A 23,447-nucleotide genomic window follows, 5' to 3' on the forward strand; every position below is an offset into this window, starting at 1 on the left:
GTAAAGGGCGTACATGACGTGACCGCGAGAGGAGCCTGCCCGACTATACCCGAGTGTACTGCGCTTGGTATATGCCGGCGCAGTGGTTCGAACTCTGCGCGGGTATCGGCGTATATCGCGCACCCACAATTTTGCCCTGATTTTCAGGGCAAAAAAGTGCGCGGTATACGCCAATAAATACGGTAACCATGCCAATGGCACAGCAGAAATCGTATAGCACAGTGAGGAAGGTTTGTTGTCCAGGATGATAGGACAGTCAAAGTTAGAAACGGCTTGCGTTACACCAACAGTGTAGCACAAGCCAGTGGGGACACTTTCCGTCCTGCCCTAGGCCTGGGCCTTGTTGGCCTAGGCCAGGATACAGCATTGGGTTAGCTCAACATATGGCCCCTGTGGGGTTTCAATTAGACAGAGCAAGCCAACAAGTAAGGATCTAGTGCTGGGCTTTCTTATGAGAAAATCTATCTTATTATGCGCGGTTATGTCATGGAAGCACCCTAAAATGAAAGTTACTGTAAAAATAGTTTATAGACATGTAGAAGTAAAAAAATCAAAAATAAAATTGGCCAAAAGTTACTTTAATTTTAACGAGAACTTTGTGAACTCCCGTCTACTAGAAAGGAGATCCAACCCAGTAATGCGGATCATTGTTACCACTTCAGTAAACATTAATATTTTGATTGTTCTCTAACCGCAGGAATGAGACAACCTTGTCTTCACAAATAACACTCTTTGAATATATGTAAGACAGATAAGAAGAAACAATTTCAAGCAGTTCATTGTTTAACATTTCATCCATTTTGATGTCTAAATGTCACCGTCTTTTGCGAAAAGGGCTGCGGTGTTTCCCAGGAAATGGATGTGACAAGCGGCCCAAAGATGACATTATCTCAGTTTAGTCTTTGGAAGAGGGCACGGTGGATTTTGTTCTTGCTCCGAGATGCTCGAAGCTCAGATTCAAATGGGAAGAAAGGAAAGATCAAAGATAATCTAAGATAAAATAGACTGAGCTTTGGAATATAGAGGAAGTCATTACTCCGTAAGTCCCCTTCACAGGCCAATATCCTGGCACCGCACAAGTCAGGAAGCCATGCTGTGATCACCCCCTCTGACAGGTAGATTGTTTTTGTAGCTTTTTTTTTTTATATTCTGAAATCTTTTCCCTTTTTGCCTCCGTGTGTTTAAGGAAACAAAAAGCTAATGTAAAGGCATGGAGTGTTATGAAGCATGAAGTTCTATGAATATTTATGCTGAACTTCACAAGTTGCCAATCTCTGTTATTTTCTAGACATATTGAGGTCAGCTTGCAGGTTTGACCCCGGACTTAGAGTGCAGTGCACGGGCCTGCCTTTTCCAAATGGCTCGGAATCAGACGCTGTGTCGATCTGCACGTGCCATTTTAAAAATATAGGGCCAAATCCTCAAAAATCCTGCCTAACTTATCTTTTCCCATTTAAGTTACACTGACTTAAAATTTCTACCTAAGTCCCCGATCCACAAAGCACTTACCTAGAAATTTCAGGCCGTGTAACTTAAATGTCTCCGGCGCAAGGCGGTCCTGTTATCCAGGGGGCGATGACAATTTAAATGAGGCGCGCTCCCGCGCCGGCCGTACTGCGCATGCTCGTGACGTCATTTTCCCGACGGGCAGCGCGCAAAATTACGTTACGCCGGGCTTTGTGGATTGCGACGGGACAATAAAGTTGCGTCCGGTAAAAAAAAAGTTACGCGCCGGGAAAAAAAATTCAAAAAATTAAAAAAAAAACGCGGCGATCGAAAAAAAGATCTGTTTTTACAAGGTGTTACTAGTTTACACTTTGTAAAAGCAGAACTAATTTTACGTATACAAACGTAAACTTACGCAGAAAACACAAAGCTGAAAAGCTTTGTGGATCTCCGTAAGTCCTCATTTGCATACGCAAAGCGGCATTTCGACACGAAATGCCCCCAGCGGCGGATGCGGTACTGCATCCTAAGATCTGACAGTGTAAGTCTCTTACAGATGTCGGATCTTCTGCCTATCTTTGGAAAAATCCTTCTGAGGATCAGTTCCAAAGATAGCCACAGGGATACGCAGGCTGAACAGCAGTTCCGCCTGCGTATCCCTTTTGAGGATTTGGCCCATGGTTTCCAGCTCCTTACTACCTTTTAGTTCTTGTCACACCAGTGGAAAACTATCACCGATTTTATCCCACTAACCCTTATAAAATCAGAAAAACTTTCCAAAAATTAAAGTTTCAGAACACAATTCTTAGCCAGATTCAGAAAGACTGGCATAACTTCAGAAAGACTGGCATAACCGCCCCATTTACGCTACGCCGCCGTAACTTAGGAGGCAAGTGCTTTGTGAATACAGCACTTGCCTTTCTGACTTACGGCGGCGTAGCGTATCGCATATACGCTACGCCGCCGTAAGTCAGAGAGGCAAGTGCTGTATTCACAAAGCACTTGCCTCCTAAGTTACGGCGGCGTAGCGTAAATGGGCTGGCCTAAGCGCGCCTAATTCAAATGTGGAACAGGGGGGGCGTGTTTTATGTTAATGACTGGTGACCCAACGTGATTGACGTTTTTAACGAACGGCGCATGCGCCGTCCGTGGACATATCCCAGTGTGCATTGCTCCAAAGTACGCCGCAAGGACGTATTGGTTTCGACGTGAACGTAAATTACGTCCAGCCCCATTCACGGACGACTGGCGCAAACAACGTAAAATTTTAAAATTTCGACGCTGGAACGACAGCCATACTTAACATTGGCTAGGCCAGCTATTTGTTCGACTAACTTTACGCTGGAAAAAGCCTTACGTAAACAACGTAACACGTACGTTTCTGAATCGGCGTATCTAGCTCATTTGCATATTCTACGCCGAAATCAACGGAAGCGCCACCTAGCGGCCAGCGTAAATATGCACCCTAAGATACGACGGTGTAGGAGACTTATAAATCGCAGATCGCCGCCATTACTAGTAAAAGAATAAAGTCATAAAGTCATGTCATGGAAACGCCCTGTAATGAAAGTTTGCTTATAAAAAACAAAACTGTAAAATATTGTTTTTTAGACATGTAAAAGTTAAAAACAAAAATAAAGTTATTTACATTTAGGCCCTGTTCCTAATTGCCTGCACACCGCATCGCAGCGCCTGGGGAAGGAAGCATACGCCTGCAGAACTCCGCAAAGCCGCGGCCTCAATGATCTGGCGCCATCTTGTGGTGGCCGTTGGTATGACATACAACCAGCAATACTAATGGAGCTTCCCCTGTGTTTTCACTGCCATCTCCTTCCCTCTAATTAGAACCCCCAAACATATATATTTTTTAATCTAGCACCCTAGAGAATAAAATGGCGGTCATTGCAATACTTTCTGTTACGCCGTATTTGCGCAGCGGTCTTACAAGCGCACTTTTTTGGGAAAAAATACACTTTTTTTTAAATAAAAAAATAAGACAACAATAAAGTTAGCCCAATTTTTTTTATATTGTGAAAGATAATGTTACGCCGAGTAAATTGATACCCAACATGTCACGCTTCAAAATTGCGTCCGCTCGTGGAATGGCGACAAACTTTTACCCTTTAAAATATCCATAGGCGACGTCTAAATTTTTTTACAGCTTGCATGTTTTGAGTTACAGAGGAGGTCTAGGGCTAGAATTATTTCTCTCGCTCTACCAATTGCAGCGATACCTCACATGTGTAGTTTGAACACTGATTTCATATGCGGGCGCTACTCACGTATGCGTTCGCTTCTGCGTGTGAGCTCGGTGGGACAGGGCGAGTTTCTGGCTCCTAACTTTTTTTGCTGGCTCCTAGATTCCAAGCAATTTTGTCAAACCCTGCTATAATCTTTTTATATGGACTATAGACTGAAGGACCTATGAATAAAAATGGTTGTGGAACGAATCATTTGAGTTTCCATTATTTCTTGTGGGAAAATGTACTTTGATATACAAGTGCTTTGGATTACAAGCATGTTTCTGGAATGAATTGTGCTCGCAATCCAAGGTTTTATTGTACAGTGGAACCTCGGTTTAAGAGTAACTTAGTTTGAGAGCGTTTTGATTTGCGAGCAACTTTCTTTTTTTATTATGACTCTGTTTGCAAGTGTTGAATCGCAAGAGGAGCAGAATTTAAAGGGTCACTAAAGGAAATTTTTTTTTTTTTTGCTTAAATGACTGTTTACAGGGTATGGAGACATAAAAGTTAACTGATTCCTTTTAAAAATAGATTAAAATCAATCATATAATGTGCCTTTAGTTTCACTTTCGTTTTTAAACTGGTTTTATGTTTCTGTGAAGTAAAGAGACCCACAGAACAAAAACAAACAAATGCAGGGCAGTGTTTTGTTTTTAAAATGAATCTGAGGAGTTTTAGACACACAGCTTGGACCACAGTGAGAAGCTCCCATGAGTTTTTTTCATAAGGAGCCAGACAAGCAGGAAGTGTGGAGATCAGAGCAGAATTACAGCAACTTCAAAGCAAAAGCGAACAATGAGGACATGAAACCAGTACTGCAGTAAGGTAAAGGGAGCTATTTAGCAAAAAAAAAAAAATATTTTAGTGATCTTTTAGGCTATATAGGCCTGCAGTACCTCATTTGGCCTGATGTACGGGGGTGCAGAAGCCGAGCAGAGCTAAAAATTGGCCTGCAGTACCTCATTTGGCCTGAGATACAGGGGTGCAGGAGCCAAGAAAAGCCAAACATTGGCCCACAGTAGCTCATTTGGCCTGAGATACAGGGGCGCAGGAAACGAGCCGAAGTGTCCTAAGGCCTTTTCGGACATTTCCGGTGCTCTCTGGCACCCCTCACCTCTGGCCGCATGCGGTATTGCATCCCGTTGAAGTCAATGCAGAACTAATTATTTTCGTTTCCATTGACTTCAATGGGAAAACTCGCTTTGATATGCGATTACTTCGGATTACGAGCATTCTCCTGGAACTGACTATGCTCGTAATCCGAGGTTCAGCTGTACTTACCTTGGTCCACAATAAACCAATGTGTAACTTTGCAAAAAAAACATACCTGGAGTTCGCTGATAAGATCAACTTTGATGCCGCTGCGCCCGCCAGATGCTCTGCTTTTCGCAGAATTTTACCGGAGCCTTCTAAATCTGAATATTCATTTAAAAATGCAATGTAGGATGAGATTGGTTACTACAGGCAATACAGAAGGTTCTTCTCTTTTTTGACACTTTTTCATACACAGGGCCAAATCCGTGTTGACAGAACGTAATGGACAGTAATATTTTGTTTATCTTCCTCTCCGCTAAGCACAAGCTTTCTCCTCACACTGCGAGTCTGCCGAGCTAGAAGCTATTCAGCGGGATACTGCACGGTTCACATTTAATCAGCGCTTCTTTTTAACACACAACCAGTCATGCACACCGCACCACTTAATTCAACATAAATGTTCTGCCAGAGGCCTAATTGTAGTAACACGTCTGGGACTCCAGGCTGGATGGTTTTATGTTGTGTTAGGGACATATCTCTTGTCACTTCTCGTCAGTTACAAAACTTGTGGTCAGTCTGTGATGCCTTGCCCCAAAGAATGCGTTGGTGTGGCATCAAAATACAGATAATTTGTTAAACCGCAAAGTACACATGCTTGCAGCAGCAGCCATTTTTGAAGTCTGTTGATATATGGTTAACCAGCAAAGAGGCTCATATAAAATAACACAAAGTCACGTATCTGCTAAAAAATAAAATAAAAAATATACAGTAAAACCTTGGATTGCGAGCATAATTCGTTCCAGAAACATGCTTGTAATCCAAAGCACTTGTATATCAAAGCAAATTTCCCCATAAGAAATGATGGAAACTCAGATAATTCGTTCCACAACCATTTATTCATTAGACCTTCAGTTTATAGTCCATGTAAAAAGATTATAGCAATGTGAAAGGTTGTGTAACCATAGAATGTCCATCCACAAATGGAAGCCTCCACAAGGGGAGTAGAAGCAAAATCCAGCAGGGGCTACAGAATATAAAAGAAGAGAGGCGCCTCTAAGTGTAGCAATATGGTTACATTTAACCACTTAAGCCCCGGACCTTTAGGCAGCTAAATGCCCAGGCAAGGTTTTGCGATTCGGCACTGCGTCGCTTTAACAGACCATTGCGCGGTCGTGCGACGTGGCTCCCACAAATAGAGCTTTCTTTTGATGGTATTTGATCACCTCTGTGGGTTTTTTTTCTTGCGCTATAAACAAAAATAGAGCGACCATTTCGAAAAAAAATCAATATTTTTTCCTTTTTGCTATAATAAATATCCCCCAAAAATGTATATAAAAAAAATTCCCTCAGTTTAGTATTCTTCAACCTATTTTTGGTAAAAAAAATCGCAATAAGCATTTATCGGTTGGTTTGCGCAAAATTTATAGCGTTTACAAAATAGGGGATAGTTTTATTGCATTTTTATAAATATTTTTTTTTTTTACTACTAATGGCGGCGATCATCGATTTTCTTTTTTTTTTCGTGACTGCGACATTATGGCGGACACTTCGGACAATTTTGACACATTTTTGGGACCATTGTCATTTTCACAGAAAAAAATGCATTTAAATTGCATTGTTTATTGTGAAAATGACAGTTGCAGTTTGGGAGTGAACTACAGGGGGCGCTGAAGGGGTTATATTTCACCTAGTGTGTGTTTACAACTGTAGGGGGGTGTGGCTGTAGGAGTGACATCATCGATTGTGTCTCCCTATAAAGGGGATGACACGATCGATGCAGCCGCCACAGTGAAGCACGGGGAAGCCGTGTTTACACTTTAGTCTAACATTTTTAGTGTAATTTAACCCTTACTGTTAGCGCAGTTTTTTTGTTTTTTCATAACTGTGAAACGAACAGAAAGGGGAGAGAGAGGAGCTGTCGGCTCGATGTCAGGGGTGGGCGGGACACAGCAGCTAAATTACACCAGCCAATGATTGGGCTGCTTTAGAAAGGGGGCGGGCCACATGCACGTAGCGGCCCGCACAGATACCATCCCATTGGCTGGTGTAATATAGCTGCTGGGTCCCGCCCACCCCGGCCGGGTTCCCGCCCACCCCTGACATCGAGCTGACAGCTCCTCTCTCTCTCCTCTGTGTTACTTGTCAGTTTCACACTCAGCGCGACGCTTGATGCTGCCAGAGCCGCTGAGTGTGGAGAAGGGAGGAGGAACGGCGGTCAGTGTAAAATAGCGGCCTAATTGTGATAATAATCAGCCAATGGCAATTTATCAAAAATGGTCAAATATCGGCCGATATATATTGGTCTTCCTCTACTCTAGGTGTGCCAAGCTGGTAGAGACATCCCCAAAAAGGCTGTAATTGCAGTGAAATGCGGTTCTACAAAGTATTGAGTATATTCAGGGGCTGAATACAAATGCACGCCACACTTTTCACATATTTATTTGTAAAAAAAATTAAAAGCCATTAATAATTTTCCTTCTAATTTACAATTATGTGCCACTTTGTGTTGGTCTGTCACATAAAATACCAATAAAATACATTTACGTTTTTTGGTTACAACATGACAAAATGTGGAAAATTTCAAGGGGTATGAATATTTTTTCAAGAGACTGTAGGTTTAGAAGGCATATGAAGGTCCAGCAACACGGTATAAAATCCACTCTTCTTTATTAAAATTCAATCAAGACATAAGAGTTCAATCCACAAACAGGTTGAAGTGTTTCACCCCTCACAGGGGGCCTTAGTCATAAAGATGTACGAGTTTAACCTTCTCACACCAGGGAAGGGGCCTTAGTCGTAAAGATGTACGGGTTTAACCTTCTCACATCGGGGAAGGGGCCTTAGTCATAAAGATGTACGGGTTTAACCTTCTCACACCGGGGAAGGGGCCTTAGTCGTAAAGATGTACGGGTTTAACCTTCTCACATCGGGGAAGGGGCCTTAGTCGTAAAGATGTACGGGTTTAACCTTCTCACATCGGGGAAGGGGCCTTAGTCATAAAGATGTACGGGTTTAACCTTCTCACACCGGGGAAGGGGCCTCAGTCGTAAAGATGTACGGGTTTAACCTTCTCACATCGGGGAAGGGGCCTTAGTCATAAAGATGTACGGGTTTAACCTTCTCACACCGGGGAAGGGGCCTTAGTCGTAAAGATGTACGGGTTTAACCTTCTCACATCGGGGAAGGGGCCTTAGTCATAAAGATGTACGGGTTTAACCTTCTCACACCGAGGACAGGGCCTTAGTCGTAAAGATGTACGGGTTTAACCTTCTCACACCTGGGAAGGGGCCTTAGTCATAAAGATGTACGGGTTTAACCTTCTCACACTGGGGAAAAAGTGAACAAAGCCGCAAGACACAAGGTGGTCATTCTGCCTCAGAAAGATCTCTCTCAATCAGAACTTTCTCCTGGATATGTGGTTGAGAGCACTTAGGAAAAATGGTCCACCCCTCAATTTCCATGTGTGCCTAAAGCTTTTGCATAGAACTGTATATCATTCTCGATGTCATATAGCCCATCAAACACAATATGTGACTTTCTCCTTTCCTCCTCCTCTTCTCTTTAGTCACATCAACGCACTTCCACCTCTACGGCTCCCTTTGAACCTCTTCTCCCCTCTAGAACTCCATTTCTTATGTTTGACACTCTCCAACTCTTGAAATGTTTGAGCACGCTCTTATCCCCACCTCTTCACACAAGAATGCAATTAGTTGAAGTAAATCTCTTTAGTCACTAATTGATCTTTGCCTCCTCATCTGCCAAGGCATACATGACCGCATAAGCAGCTTACTCCCTTACCTCACCTGTTATTTCTAGGCCTTGATTTTGGGGTTGATTTACTAAAACTGTAGCGTGAAAGATCTGGCGCTGCTGTGCATTGTAGCCAGTTGGCTTCTTACTTCAACTAGTTCTGTAATAATTAAAATGATTGTCTCGTGTTTTTTATTTTTTACTTTTTTTTTTTTAAATAAAAATAACAAACATGTTAGAGCCGGGTCACACTGGGGCGACTCGTCAGGCGACTCAGCCGCCTGACAAGTCGCGTCCCATTGTATAAAATAGAACCGTTCTAATGGGAGCGACGCAAGTCGCTCCGACTTAGAAAAAGGTTCTTCTACGACTTTGGGGGCGACTCGGGGCGACTTGCATTGACTTCTATACAGAAGTCATTTTGCAAGTCACCTCTGAAGTCGTCTTCAGGACGCCTTGACGAGTCGCCCCCAAAGTCGTGCCGCCCCAGTGTGAACCGGCTTTTATACTCTACCCGCCCTGTGCAGTGGATTTGCACTGAGCAGCCTGGAAACTCCTCTTCTCTTATCCCTCTTCTGTGCTTCTTGGCCTCTCTCTCCCCTGTTCAGTACCCCCACAGCAAGAAACTTGCTTTAGGGGCACCAGATCCGAGCTTCAGCTCCGTGTGTCCATTCAGACACGGAGCTGCGGTTCGGGCCCCCCTTCTCTCCTGATTGGCCAAATGACTTTGACAGCAGCGGGAGCCAATAGCTCTATTCTTTATCATATGAAATAATTGCCTGTGTATTCGATCATTACTGGTTTTAGTAATAACAAGACTAAGGCCCCTTTCACACTGAGGTGTATTTCAGTCGTTTTAGCACTAAAAATAGCGCATAAATAACGCCTGAAGTACTCCTGCCCCAGCATTCTCAATATGAAAGCCTGAGGGCTTTCACACTGAGGCGATGCGCTGGTGGCAGAAAAAAAAATCTCCTGCAAGCAGCATCTTTGGAGCGGTGTGTATACCGCTCCTTCCCATTGAAAACCGCGGTAATACCGCTGGCAATGCGCCTCTGCAGAGGCACCTTGTGGGTGGTATTAACCCTTTTTCGTCCGCTAGCGGGGGTTAATACCGCACCGCTAGTGGCCGAATACCACCGCAATTCCGACAGTATAACGGCGCTATACCGCCACCGCACATCCCGGCCCAGTGTGAAGGGGGCCTTAAGCTTTGTAGAGCGGCATGGAGCCCACTCACTCTCCTGTAGCAGATGCAAATCCTAAAAGGAGGGTCACACCGCTGGTATCATCCCCAAGAAACCTTCTTGGAGACTGCTCAGATACAACATCATTCATGAGCAGTCTCCAATAAAGTTTATTGTGTATGATACCAGCGGTGTACGTACCTCCTTTTTTAACTGGCATAGAATAGTATTATCCTCATAAATATAAGCAGATGCCCAGGGCACCCCACCTCCCCTTACATCAGATATAAAAAGCCGCCCCACCATCAGATGTCAAGAGTCCTCTATCTTCCCTTAAATTGCAATGCACCCCCATTGTGCTGCTGCTCAGGGCCGATCCTAGGCAAGGTGCACGAGGTGCTCCGCACCCAGGCACCGCAGAGGTGGGGGCGCCGAAGCTCCAAAGTGCTCCTTTCCCTCCTCCTTGTCTGTGTCCAGAGGCAGAGTGCATGTAGCGGGTGCTGCGGTTCCCCATCCCGCTTGCTCTCTTCGCTGGCACATGAAAAGAGTGCATGCCTCCCGCTGTCCCCGGTATCCGGGCTGGGTACCACAGCGGAGCCTATTACTGAAACATGTTCCGGCACTAGGCGCCATAAATTAATTCTGTCCGGTGTGCATGGAGCAGTCTCCTGTCTTCCCCGCCCCATCTGCGTGTGTGGTCCCTTCTCCCATAGGCGGTGTGATGAGAGGCTTCTGGGTTGGCCGGAGCTGCCGCCAATCATCCCCTGCACTCCCAGAAATGCTCTCCGAGTGCCACCTTCCAAGTAACCAAAGATGCCACGTATGCCCCGCCCCCTGTAATGTGCTTCTGCTCCCAGCACGCCCGAGCTACAGGGATCTACTGGACAAGTACTGATCTGACCTGATGTGGGGGGCTCTGATGGGGACATCTGCTGTAGGGGGGCTCTGATGGGGGACACCTGCTGGGAGGCTCTGATGGGGGACACCTGCTGTGGGGGGCTCTGATGGGGGATACTAATGAAGACTTCTTAGGTGAGAGTCTCTGTGTTTGAGTCATAGCCATAGAAACATGTGTAAAGGGGAGGAATTATGACCACGCCCATGTGGGGGCGCCAGAAATATTTCTGCACCCACCCAGGCGTCTGACTCTAGGATAGCCCTGCTGCTGCTGCTGGGGGCCGAGCTGAGAAGAAGAAAGTGGAAGGTTCTTTTGTCTTCTCTGCTGCCAACTGCTGAGACAGGTTGGGAGGACAGAGATGAGCCTCTCCTTGGTTGCACGGAGAAGCATAGGATATGGTGAAGGAGTTCTGCCCTCCATTCTGGTATATTGGCAAACATAAGCAGAGTCCAGGGTGATATACTCCAGCACTTGATTGCACAGAGGTTGGGGTATATAGTTGCTCCAGCAAGCTGTGTTCCGAGAAAGTTTTGATGATTTGTCAAAAAGCTTACATTCTATGTCAAATAAAACCTATGTATCATCTTTTGCTTTTTGTGTCTAGGTTGCTTGCCTTATTCGTGTCCCTTCTGAAGTGGTTAAGCAGAGAACACAAGTGTCTCCATCCTCCACCACCTACCAGATGTTTGCCGCTACGCTGCGCCAAGAGGTGAGTTTTGACAATCCTTTGGAGGATTTCTGATGAGGCTGATGTACAAAGACATATTTCTGATCCCAAAATTTGGGCAGATCCTGTGAAAATGTTGGTTTCAAAGTAAAAGTAATTAAATAAAACGAAAACTATACAACAGGGTGCATCTGATTCCAGTCTAAAGATACACTGTCGCTAACCTAAAAAAGTGCAGAAGTCACAATACACAATACCAGCAGGTACAGACAGGCAGAGGAGGCAAGCTACAGCATTAAGGGCCTAACGCTGCCCTCATAGAGCCCTTTCACACTGGAAACGCCTATAGCGGAGCGTTAAAATAGCGTTAAATCACCGCTATTTACCACGTTTTTTACCGCGTTTTCAATTCATTTCAATGTAGAAGGGCGTTTTTGCAGCGTTTTATGAGCGCTATTTTTACCGCGAAAACGCGGCAAAAACGCACCAGTGTGAAAGTGCTCTTAAGGCAATAAAATGGTCCAATGAAAGGTAATAAAGCCAGGTCGGCAGTCTAAGTGTGCCAGGTTGATCAAAATTGAGAATCCGATTTGCTTTTCTGCAATGTTTTCATTTCTGTAATTTTGTGGGTTTTTTTTTTTTTTTTTTTTTATACATTTGCAGTAGGGCTGTGGAAATTAACTATTAATTCCTCCATTAATCGTTAATTTTTTTTGATCAATCAAAATTCTTTTGATTGGTACTCACCTCTCCGCCGGCTTCCGGGTCTTCAGGGAGTTCCGTCGGAGATCCAGTAACGTCACGGACACTGGCGGGGCTTGCCGTGTCCATCTGAAGGGCTCCTTTGCTGTGCCTTCATATCTGCATGCCAGCGGGACCTTACTATCTGCCACACGCAAGAGCTGTTACACTTCCCCTTTTGGGCTGAAACTAACGATTATTTTCATAATCGATTAGTTGGTCGATTATTGTTTCGATTAATCGGATAATAGCCAATTTGTTGTTGGGCAGATTACAAAACACAAATTGCTGCAAAATCGCATTACATGCTTTTCTGCAGCTTCTCCATTGAAGTTTATTGAACCAAAAAAAAACAAAATAGCACCGTTTTGCGTTTAAAAAGTCCTCCCCCTTTCCAAATACGCAGCAGCTGAAAAAAAAAATCATGGATGTGAACGTGTCCCATAGGAAAACATGTACATGAACTGTAGTGTGTTTCTGCAAAAAGCACCAAAAAACAGAGGTGTGACCCCAGGCCTGAGATGTTTAGTAACATAAGGGGGTTAGAAAAAAATAAAAATAATAATAAGTACAAAAAGAGCAAATAATCGCTACTGTAAGGGGTTCATTTTTTTTTCTGTGGGACAGTGAAAGTAATATTTACAGTAGTAATTTGCTTTTTTGTACTAATAAAGGGCTAATTTTAGTTTTTTTAACGACATTATGTTACTGGCTGATTAATCGATTATGAAAATTGTATTCGATTAATTTCATAATCGATTAGTTGTCGATTGAATCGATTAGTTGTTTCGGCCCTACTTCTTTTTATCACTTCACTCTATTAACCTGGGATTCTACAGCCATCCACTGGGAGTTGTGATAGTTCCCTTCACGGGACATCTACATGCTGACGGACTGATGTTAACTTCTCCTCATCTGGATTCAGCAGTGGTATCGTTGTACACATTTTAATACCAGTATCATACTTAGCTACATGTTTTTATGACTGATTTTGCTACCGTTTGGTATTACTCGCACCATTTTTACAGTTTATGTAGCTACATCGATTTTATCTCCACTGCAATATTTATTTTGTTACCTACTTGAACACTATAAAAGTTTTAATCATATTCCCATCGAGCGCTGCCTTTGTGTGTTTTGTGTGTCCTGCTTTCCATTTTTCCAGTGGTTGGTAGCTGCACTGGGAATCGGCGTGCAAGGAGGAGAGCAGCTAAAAGTAGTTGGATCTGTATGTGTGTTATAATTAATTGAAATTAGTAGATTAATCGATTTAAAAAAAAAAATATTAATCGAACACGAAAATTTTAATCAGTAACGGCCCTAATTTGCAGTGTTCCTTTGCTACAATTTTTTTTCCATCAATCAGTTTTTATTGAGTTTATCATAAACATTGAAACCTTTGCTACAAATTTGACTACTCCGGGAAGAGTCATTTCCGTAGCACAGCCATCCCCTTCCTTGGATGTCATAGCCCTCTTCCTCTTCTGGGAGTGTCTATTGTTTGCTGGTCCAGCCCCTCCACATCTTGCTTCGCTCGCCTCCCTACATAACTATTTATGTAGTTTAGCAGCCGAGGAAGGAGAGAAGGGGAATGTTATAAAATGTCAATTGAGTGATATAGGAGATGAGTATGTTGATTTTGTAGAAGTGTACCTTTTTATACAGCAGAGACCTACTGCAAACACATGGGCGATCTGGTGCAGCTGTGCATGGTAACCAATCAGCTTCTAACTTAAACTTGTTCAAATAAGCTTTGACACAATAACCTGGAAGCTAAATCGTTTCTATGCAGAGCTGCATTAGATCTTTCACTCCCCAGTTTTGGTAATTGAACCCCATGGTGTCTTATTCTTATGGTCTCATCTACTGCCTTTTATATTGCAGGGTATAAGGGGCCTATATCGAGGATATAAAAGCACAGTACTGAGAGAGGTAAGTCATTTTATTTGCATGTTGTGATATAGTTTATTTAGGCCGTTAAAGTAAACTTCTCATTACCCACACTGTTCAATCTGACCATATGATAAAAAAACATACATAAGCAGTATATAGCTACATTAAAAGCTGTATAGCAAAACAACCAGTAAATCAAGAGATACGTGCAGTGAAAGTTAGATTTATATCTCAAGCTTCACATTGCTCCCTCCATCTCCATTTGTAAGGGAGACCTTCCATCTATTAAAAAAGTTGATATCTGCATACATATTCTCAACCTACCCCTAAAGCCTTTTTTTGGGTTGCATGAAAAAAACTGTCAGCTCCGGTCGGAGACGCTGTACTAATGGTTCGAAATTTGTGCGGCAATCTCCCCCGCTGAGCTGTTGTGTTCTGACAGGGGAACGACCCCCCCACCTGAACACTCCAATCAGCACTCTCTGACATTGGCCGAGAGCGCTGATCAGGAGTCGGTTGGTTGCTGGTTTTCTGACATATACATATACATGCACACACACACACACACACAGGCCGAATGTAGGCAGTTTTTTTTTTTAACCGGCTGATGTCTTTCCAACATTCTGCCCATGTGTACCCGGCTTGAGAATCTACTGGAGGTTTTTATGACTACTCATGGCTCATATTGCTTCCCCCAACTCAGAGCTCTTGCTCTGTGTTTACATTAGGGATTAGAAGGCTGCTGGGTCACTGCTGGGAGAGCAGCTTAAGCTATGCTACTAAATCACTGCTGGGGCCTCAAGGGGAGCTGAGCTGCTAAATCCTTGCTGGGAGGGGAAGCAGGGGGAGCTGAGTAGCAGAGTTATTGCTGGGTGTGGAAGCAGTGGGAGTTGAGCTGCTGTATTAATACTGGGAGGGCAACGGGGAGCTGAGCTACCAATTCATTGCTGGGAGGGGATGCAGGGGGAGCTGAGTAGCAGAGTCATTGCTGGGGGTGGAAGCAGTGGGAGTTGAGCTGCTGAAATAATGCAGGGAGGGGAAATGAGGAGCTGAGCTGCCAAGTCACTGCTCCGAAGGGAACCCTGCTGGGTTACTACTGGGAGGGAGGAGGGAGCTATGCTAGTGAGTCACTGCTGGGAGGTACGAGAAGAGTGGACCTGCTGAATCACAACTGGGAGAAGAAGCAGAGAGGACCTGAGCTGCCAAATCATTGCTGGGGGTGGAAGCAGGGATAGCTCAGCTGCTGAATTACTGCTGGAAGGGGGAAGCAGGGTGAGCTGAGCTGCCAAGTCATTTCTGGGAGGGTAAACAACGTTGGCGAGCTACTGAATACTTCTTGGAGGGCGGAGCTCAGACTAGTGCTTTTGCTGTGAACTTGGAGGATGAATTGCTCTATAGTGCCTGCAGCTACAGAGGTCAGTGGAGTCTTGTTTTAAAGCTCATTTGCTGCTCGTTAAAACATATACAAACTTAAATGTTTATATAGCCTAGTACATTTTAAAAAGCCAGCTCATGGTTGAGCTTGCTAGCAACCAAAAAATACAGATCTATACATTTTTGGTTGAGTATTTATTTAATTTGTTTTTAAATAAACCAGATGAAAATGATCCTGTCCATAATTTTATAGCCTAGCAAACACGTGTTTTTCTATTAGATTTCATCAGCATTCGGCTATAATATAAATGCGTACAAGTCACTCTGACTTACCCTAGACCTCAGAAATTAATGAATACATTTTCATGCCAATGAATGGCGGTTTTGCATACCAACAAATGGGCGAAATGACTAACTCCAGCCCAGCTCGGCTCTCTTATAAAAATCACCCTGACATATGTCAGCGGAGTAATTAATTTTCCACAGCGGCGATAAAAAGATCAGCAAGCGACCTTTCCGTCGGTGTGTTTGCCGCACAAAATGGCAGCACTTTGTATGGTATTTAATTGGGGTCTTTTCTATTCTGTGTACTCATAAAAGAACCTTCAAAACTGATTCCGTATGAAATATTTGCTAATTTCCAGATAGCAGTCAGCGGAATGAAAACAATTATTGATGTGGGAGATGAGGATTTTCTCATCTTGAGATAAACGTGCACTTTGCTTATTGGGTAGGGAGTTGGATGCTATTTCTTGTTGATTAGGCTTGTGCATACAGTATTTTCTATTATTAAACAATATTTTCATGCAAAGCAGGTAGGAAGCCATTGTGTGTGTGTTTTTTTTTTTTTAAATACTGCCAGGCAAGAAATTTAAAGAGACTTTGTTGCTAAAATGAAACCATGAATAAAGTCCCCCCACAAAGAAAAAGGTAATACCCCTAGCTGTCTACACTGCGGATCACTGTACTGAAGATAAATTAATGTTTGAAGAATTAACAGGATCCAATACTTCTGGGGAGTTTTTTTGGTGCCCAGTCACCCTTGGCACTCAGTTGTTCCTTTCACTGACCCCTAAGTTGCTACAGGATGAAGTATTGATGTAGGAGCTAGCAGGAGAAGCCTCTAAGCACAGTTTGGGACCAGGCACCAAACAGTCCTTGCCATGTCAAATTCTGAAGATTCTTTTGGTGGGAACTTAATACAGTGGGAATCAGAGGCACATGCACCAGGAGAGGTATTGACTTTCTTCTTTGCAGGGGACAATGAAGCTGAGCTGCTGATAGAACAGCTTCATGGAATTGAGTGTTTTGTTGCTGTGAAATTTGAGGATGAATTGCTCCTTAGCAAACGCAGATACAAAGGTGAGGGAGGGCTTGTTTTAAAACACATGCTGCTTTTTACGACCCACTGTACATCGTTAAGTTTTGTTCCACGGGCTGAACTGGAGAGTAAATTTCTTCTATACTATAAGGTAATTTTCACTGCTGGCTATTATATTGTGACACTGCCTTAGTGCAGTGGTTCTGCACAAGAGTGACTGCAAAATTTGGTGCTTGCTGGACTTCCCATGCCTTGAATTTTGGCCAATTCAACAAGAGTCGGTCAAATTCAAATGTAATACTTCAATGTCCATAGCCTGACCATAGGGTTGCCTTAAGGTATCTTCAAAAACTAAAATACTGTCAGCCGCGTATGCATGCTCAAGGTGCTAAACAATGATTGCTTGTACGAGTGAACTTGCAAGTGTGTTCCCCCTGGAGATGGGAGGGGTGCTCCAACTGGAAGAGATTTGTCCCTGGTCCAGTTCCAGGATACATATTCTATTCTGCCTCTGATCCAAATCTAAGGTGATGTGAATGCATGCATACAAAATAATCACACTGGGACACACTGGTTCAGTGCAAGCTCTTCCTGATCAACAGGCTTTTTATTCCGGTCACTGGCCCTTATATAAACAAAGTGACATAAGCAAACGTCATCACATATGTGTATATATGATTGGTTCATCCGTATATGGTCCTTCTCCTGTGACATCTGTTTTTGCCACAAGGCGACATTCCATAGCTTCATCAGCCATTTTCCTTTGCACGGTGGGAGGGGTAGAAAGGAGGGGGTAAGGAGTGGGGAGTGGGAGAGACATCTGTTTCTCGTTTTGAATACCTCTGTCATATTTTCAATCAAGGAAAATACTACTAATGTTTTTCACGTGATCACTAAGACATATATATGTGTGTATGTGTATAATATATATATATATATATATATATATATATATATATATATATATATATATATATATATATATAATCGCAACAGGAAAGAAAACAAATAATAAAAGAGAATAACAATATTTGAGTGTTTAAAAGAGAGAGAGAGATAACATAGTCATAAAATAATCATTTTATCAACTCCATCACACAACCTGTCCTGGGTTACAACAATATGGGCCCAGAATATCAATCATGGCCAATTCATCTCTTCCAATGCAGGTTCAGCCATGCAGAATTTTTGGAGACAATTAGGCAGATTCAGAAAGATTTAGGCCGGCGTATCAGTAGATACGCCGGCCTAAGTCAGAATCTGCGCCGACGCAAATTTAAGTGTATTCTGGTAACCAGATACGCTTAAATTAGGCTAAGATACGAGCGGTGTCGTATCTTAAAGTGTAATTTTTAGGCTAGCCGCTAGGTGGCGCTTCCATTGCGGTCGGCGTAGAATATGTAAATCACTAGATACGCCAATTCACGAACCTACGCCCGGCCGACGCTGTACAGATACGCCGTTTACTTAAGGCATTTTCAGGCGTATAGTTATTCCATCAAATAGCTGGACTAGTAATGTTAAGTATGGCCGTCGTTTCCGCGTCGAAATTTTTAAATTTTACGTTGTTTGCGTAAGTCGTTCGTGAATAGGGCTGGACGTAATTTACATCCACGTTGAAACCAATAGGTCCTTGCGGCATACTTTGCCGCAATGCACACTGGGATATGTACACGGACGGCGCATGCGCCGTTCCTAAAAAACGTCAATCACATCAGGTCAACCCATATTAACATAAAACACGCCCCCTCAGCCTAATTTGAATTAGGCGCGCTTACGCCCGCCGCATTTACGCTACGCCGCCATAACTTAGCAGGCAAGTACTTTGTGAATACAGTACTTGCCTTGCTAACTTACGGTGGCGTAGTGTAAATACGATACGCTACGCCGCCGCAAGGTTGCGCCCGCCTACCTGAATCCAGCTAATTGATGCAGAAATGTAAAAAATTATTTGGGGTTCGCAATTGTTTTTTATAATCCACTTTCCTGACCAAATGTCTTTCCTTCAGCAATGTGTGTGTTCCTTATTTAAACCTATCAGGATTGTAGATATTTGTAATGGCGTGCTAATGCAGTTCTTGGGAGCTTTCACTGTAATGTAGCTGGGTGATATCTGAATTTTAGTTGGCATCATGCAAAACAGACTTAGAACCATTTAGCAGTATAATTGCAACTTTAAAGAATGACTTCAAACTCCAGAAACAAGTGTTACACATCCCATATAATGGATGATTACGCCAGGGCTGAGTCTGAATTATTTAGTTTTCATTTGACGCTTCTCTTAATTAGGTCTTATAATGTTTCCAGTAACAAAAAGGTTCACACAGATTAGCTGGAGTTGAATTAAAGTGTCAGTAACACATTGCTGATAATTGCATGGAAACACTTTGACAAATACAGTTGTGCAATTACTGAAGACAGAGGCTGGAATGATCTGAATTAAAGCTGTATTGGGTTGAACTTTATTTTTCAAGCAAAATAAGATTTTAGAAATAAAATGAGGTGACCGGGATTTGTTAAACGACCGCAATGGCCAAACCGTGAACTACAGCATGTAAAGCTTTTTTTAATTATTTTTTAATCTGGCATAAGATTTGTACATTAATGCATATACTCTTGTTATCTACCTATATTTATATGGCTGCATATCATAAAGGAACATAACATATTTTATAGTGAGCAGTCCCACAGACTATTAGCTAGATTCAGAAAGACCGCCTTAACTTTGCGGCGGCGTAGTGTATCGTGTTTACACTACGCCGCCGTAAGTTAGCGAGGCAAGTACATGATTCACAAAGTACTTGCCTGCTAAGTTACGGCGGCGTAGCGTAAATCGGGCTGGCGTAAGCGCGCCTAATTCAAATTCGGCTGAGAGGGCGTGTTTTATGTTAATGGGGGGTGACCTGACGTGATTGATGTATTTTACGAACGGCGCATGCGCCGTCCATGTACATATCCCAGTGTGCATTGCGGCAAAGTACGCCACACGGTCCTATTGGTTTCGACGTGGACGTAAATTACGTCCAGCACTATTCACGGACGACTTACGCAAACGATGTAAAATTTTCAAATTTCGACACGGGAATGACGGCCATACTTAACATTACTATTTCAGCTATTTGATGGAATAACTTTAGGCCTGAAAATGCGTTGCGTAAACGGCGTATCTTTACTGCGTCGGGCAAGCGTACGTTCATGAATCGGCGTAACTATTCATTTACATATTCTAGGCCGACCGCAATGGAAGCGCCACCTAGCAGTCAGCCTAAAAATTACACTTTAGGATACGACGGTGTAGGACACTTACGCTGCTCGTATCTGAGCCTAATTTAAGCGTATCTGGTTTCCAGAATACGCTTAAATTTGCGTCGGCGCAGATTCTGACTTGGGGCGCCGTATCTACTGATACGCCGGCCTAAATCTTTCTGAATCTGCCTATGTGTGCCACTTCTCTGCCTACTGTCTGTTGGATTACCGATAAGCATCAACGTTTTGGTGATATCAACACTGAACTCTTTTCCTACTGTAAGCTTGCCTTAGGCCCTCCACCGTCCACCCCTCAGCTCACCTTGCTCCTTCAAGGCCTGTTTTAAAAGTCTGGCTATAGCTGTATACAATGGTGGAATTAAAGGAATTTTACTAAGTAAACTCCATAAAATCATTAATGGTTTTAATTGTATACATGAATTTAAAGACAATGTTAGTCCGGGTTCATCCATGCAATGCAATGAAGATGGCTAGGTGGTCGGTAAAAAAAACTCAGATCCTGAATGCGTTTCTCATAAAGAATTTTTAGTTCTCCTCAACTTTGATGATCATTAAAAAATGGCAACTGATGGTGTCACAAGTCAACCAAACAATCTTGCAACCAGAAAGACATCTTCCGTGTCTTTGGAAGTGGTGCATTACATCTGTAGGAAACACTATTTAAAGTCTACAACACAATTGACTACTACCACAACTGAATACTTTTTTTATTTGAACTAACCATTATTTTTTTTAAGACAATCTTTGGGAGGCTTACCTACTTCTTCTAAGGTCCAAGCAATACTGTAATTTCAATTGTGCACTAATACAGCTACAATCACCTTAAACCACATGTGTCAATTACAAGGCTCACAGGCTATTTCATGTGGCCCTCGCACCTCCCCTGCAGCTGTGGCACCACCCTCGTGTCCGCCCCCACCATGTCTTAGCAGTCGGCCGCAGAGAGAAGGACAGAACTTCTCTGCCAGATCCTGTGCTTCTCTGTGCTGCGGAAAGGCTCGTCTCTGCCTCTCCCCATCTCAACAGTCGGCAGCAGAGAGAAGGACAGAACTCCTCTGCCAGATCCTGTGCTTCTCCGTGCAGATGCAGGGAGGCTCGTCTCTGCCACCCCTCCATCTCAGCAGTCGGCAGCAGAGAGGAGGACAGAACTCCTTTCTGCGTTTCTCTGTGCAGCCACAGCACCCCCTCGTCTCTGCCTACCCTGGTCGCAGCATTCAGCAGACTTCGGCAGCAGACTCCAGCCCTCCTCTGTTCCCCCTCCAAACCTTGCGCTTTCTGCTTTTCAGCGCATCCCCCAGCTTCTACCTGGCAGCTGCACAAGCTAAGAGAGGTGCACTGTGATGTATAAAGAGGGTGGTCGACTCTTGACTTCTGATGTAGGGGGTGGTGTGGTGCTCTGAACATCTGCTTATAATTATTATGAGAATAATACAATTCTATGTCGGTTAAATCAAATGCAGAGGCAATTATTTAATATGATAAAGTGTAGATACATTTAAATAGTTTTACGGATATAACCGGCCCTTTAAAGGGGAGGTTCACCCTAAAAACAACTTTTTCTTATTACACTGGCCCCCCACATTCCAATACGATTATGCCTATTAGGTTTTTTTTTATGCTGTACATACCTTTGTACAGCTAATTCACCTGTGGCTTCCGGGTTGCGAGTCCCGCGGGAGTGGGCGTTCCTTACATGCTGGTGATTGCCGTTTTGACAAAAAACGAGCTCCCCCCGTCGCGTAAGCCGCGTCACGATTGGCGAAAGGAGCCGAACGGCAAGTCGGCGCTATACTGCGCCTGCGCATCGCCGTTCGGCTCCTTTCGCCAATCGTGATGCGGCTTACGCGACGGGGGGGAGCTCGTTTTTTGTCAAAACGTCAATCACCAGCATGTTAGGAACGCCCACTCCCGCGGGACTCGCAACCCGGAAGCCACGGGTGAATTAGCTGTACGGAGGTATGTACAGCATACGTTTCTCGTCGTAAACCAGCCCGACGAGAAACACGACGAGGAAATTGAGACTCCCAACGAGAAAAGAGAGAACACGTTATCTTTTTTTCTTGTCGAGATCCACAACAGTTTTCTCGAAGGAAAAACATACACACGGCCATTTTTTCTCGGCAAAAATGCTCTGCCAGCATTTTTCTTGATGATTTTGCAGAGGAAAACGGTCGTGTGTGAGGCCTCGTACACACGACAGAGTTTCTCGGCAGAATTCACAGAGAAACTCGGTCAAAACCCGGATTCCGCCGAGAAACTCTGTCGTCTGTACAGTTTTGGCTCGATGGAGCCGCCGAGGAACTCGACGAGAAAATAGAGAACATGTTCTCTATTTTCTCGTTGTCCTCGTTCTTCTATGGGAGAAGCCGGCCCGCCGAGCTCCTCGGCGGCTTCATCCCAAAACTCGACGAGGAACTCGACGCGCCAAGCACGTCAAGTTCCTCTGTCGTGTGTACGGGGCCTCAGAGGCCTCAGCAATAAAAACCTGCAAGGGTTCTAACTCTTTCTGCTTGAACCAATACTAAAAACAATGTCTGGCTTCCACTTTAATATAACTATCCAAAACTACGAGCCCAATGATCTACATTACAGCATTTCTGATTTGTGCATTCCTCTGATTGGTCAAATCATTTTGCTCATTTAGGAGGGGGGAACATCTGTAAGAATGGCATTGTCCTGGCTTCATGGGAAAAATAAGTTATGTTCGGAATTTTTCCATTAAACAAATGTTGTAAGTTTGAAGCAGATGTCTTAAATAAGACACTATTATTAATCGGAAATTTTACACGAGAGGAAACCAAGCTCCTTGTCTAATCAGCGTATTTATTTAACCGTTCGCCATAATCAGCTGGACCAGGGCATACCTTTATGTTTAAGTCCGACAGATAGTCTTTCCAAGAGAACAAAGGAGTGAATTAAAATGAGAGATTTTATTAGCTTAGACCTCAAAAGCCACCTGTCTGTGTTCTTTCAATAAAACATTGTGTTTTTGTCCTCATGCGGCTTATTTTGTAAAATGGATTAAGGGCGTAATGACAACTGGGAAAGAGCAAGTTCTGGGTTTCAGACCTTTATTCATCTATACATTGACTATTATGGTGTACTTTTTGTGGATAGCATGAAGAGACTAGGGGGTAGATTCAGGTAGCTATTACGGCGGCGTATCTCCAGATACGCCGCCGTAATTTCAAATCTGCGTCGGCGTATCGTTACGCCGATTCTGAAAGGCAGATACGCTCAAAAAATGGGCTTCCTCCGCCGACGTAACTTGAATGCGACGGCGTATAATTGTGTGCAATATTACGTTGGGCGCTTCCGCTGTTTTCGGTAGAGAATATGCAAATTACCTAGATACCCTGATTCACAAACGTACGTACGGCCGGCGCAATTTATTTACGTTGTTTAC

The 23,447-nt window shown here is 43.6% G+C and overlaps 1 protein-coding gene across 1 annotated transcript in view; it reads left to right on the plus strand.

The window, feature by feature from the left end:
- SLC25A26 (solute carrier family 25 member 26) overlaps positions 1-23,447 on the plus strand; it is a 205,552-nt gene that overhangs the window by 37,193 nt on the left and 144,912 nt on the right. The window contains exons 4-5 of the mRNA XM_040359191.1: positions 11,383-11,487; positions 14,071-14,118. Of these exons, the coding sequence (XP_040215125.1) occupies positions 11,383-11,487; positions 14,071-14,118 (153 nt within the window). The remainder of the gene's footprint in view (positions 1-11,382; positions 11,488-14,070; positions 14,119-23,447) is intronic.

This window comes from Rana temporaria, chromosome 7 (genome assembly GCF_905171775.1).
Source record: "Rana temporaria chromosome 7, aRanTem1.1, whole genome shotgun sequence".
Classification (NCBI taxonomy): Eukaryota; Metazoa; Chordata; class Amphibia; order Anura; family Ranidae; genus Rana; species Rana temporaria.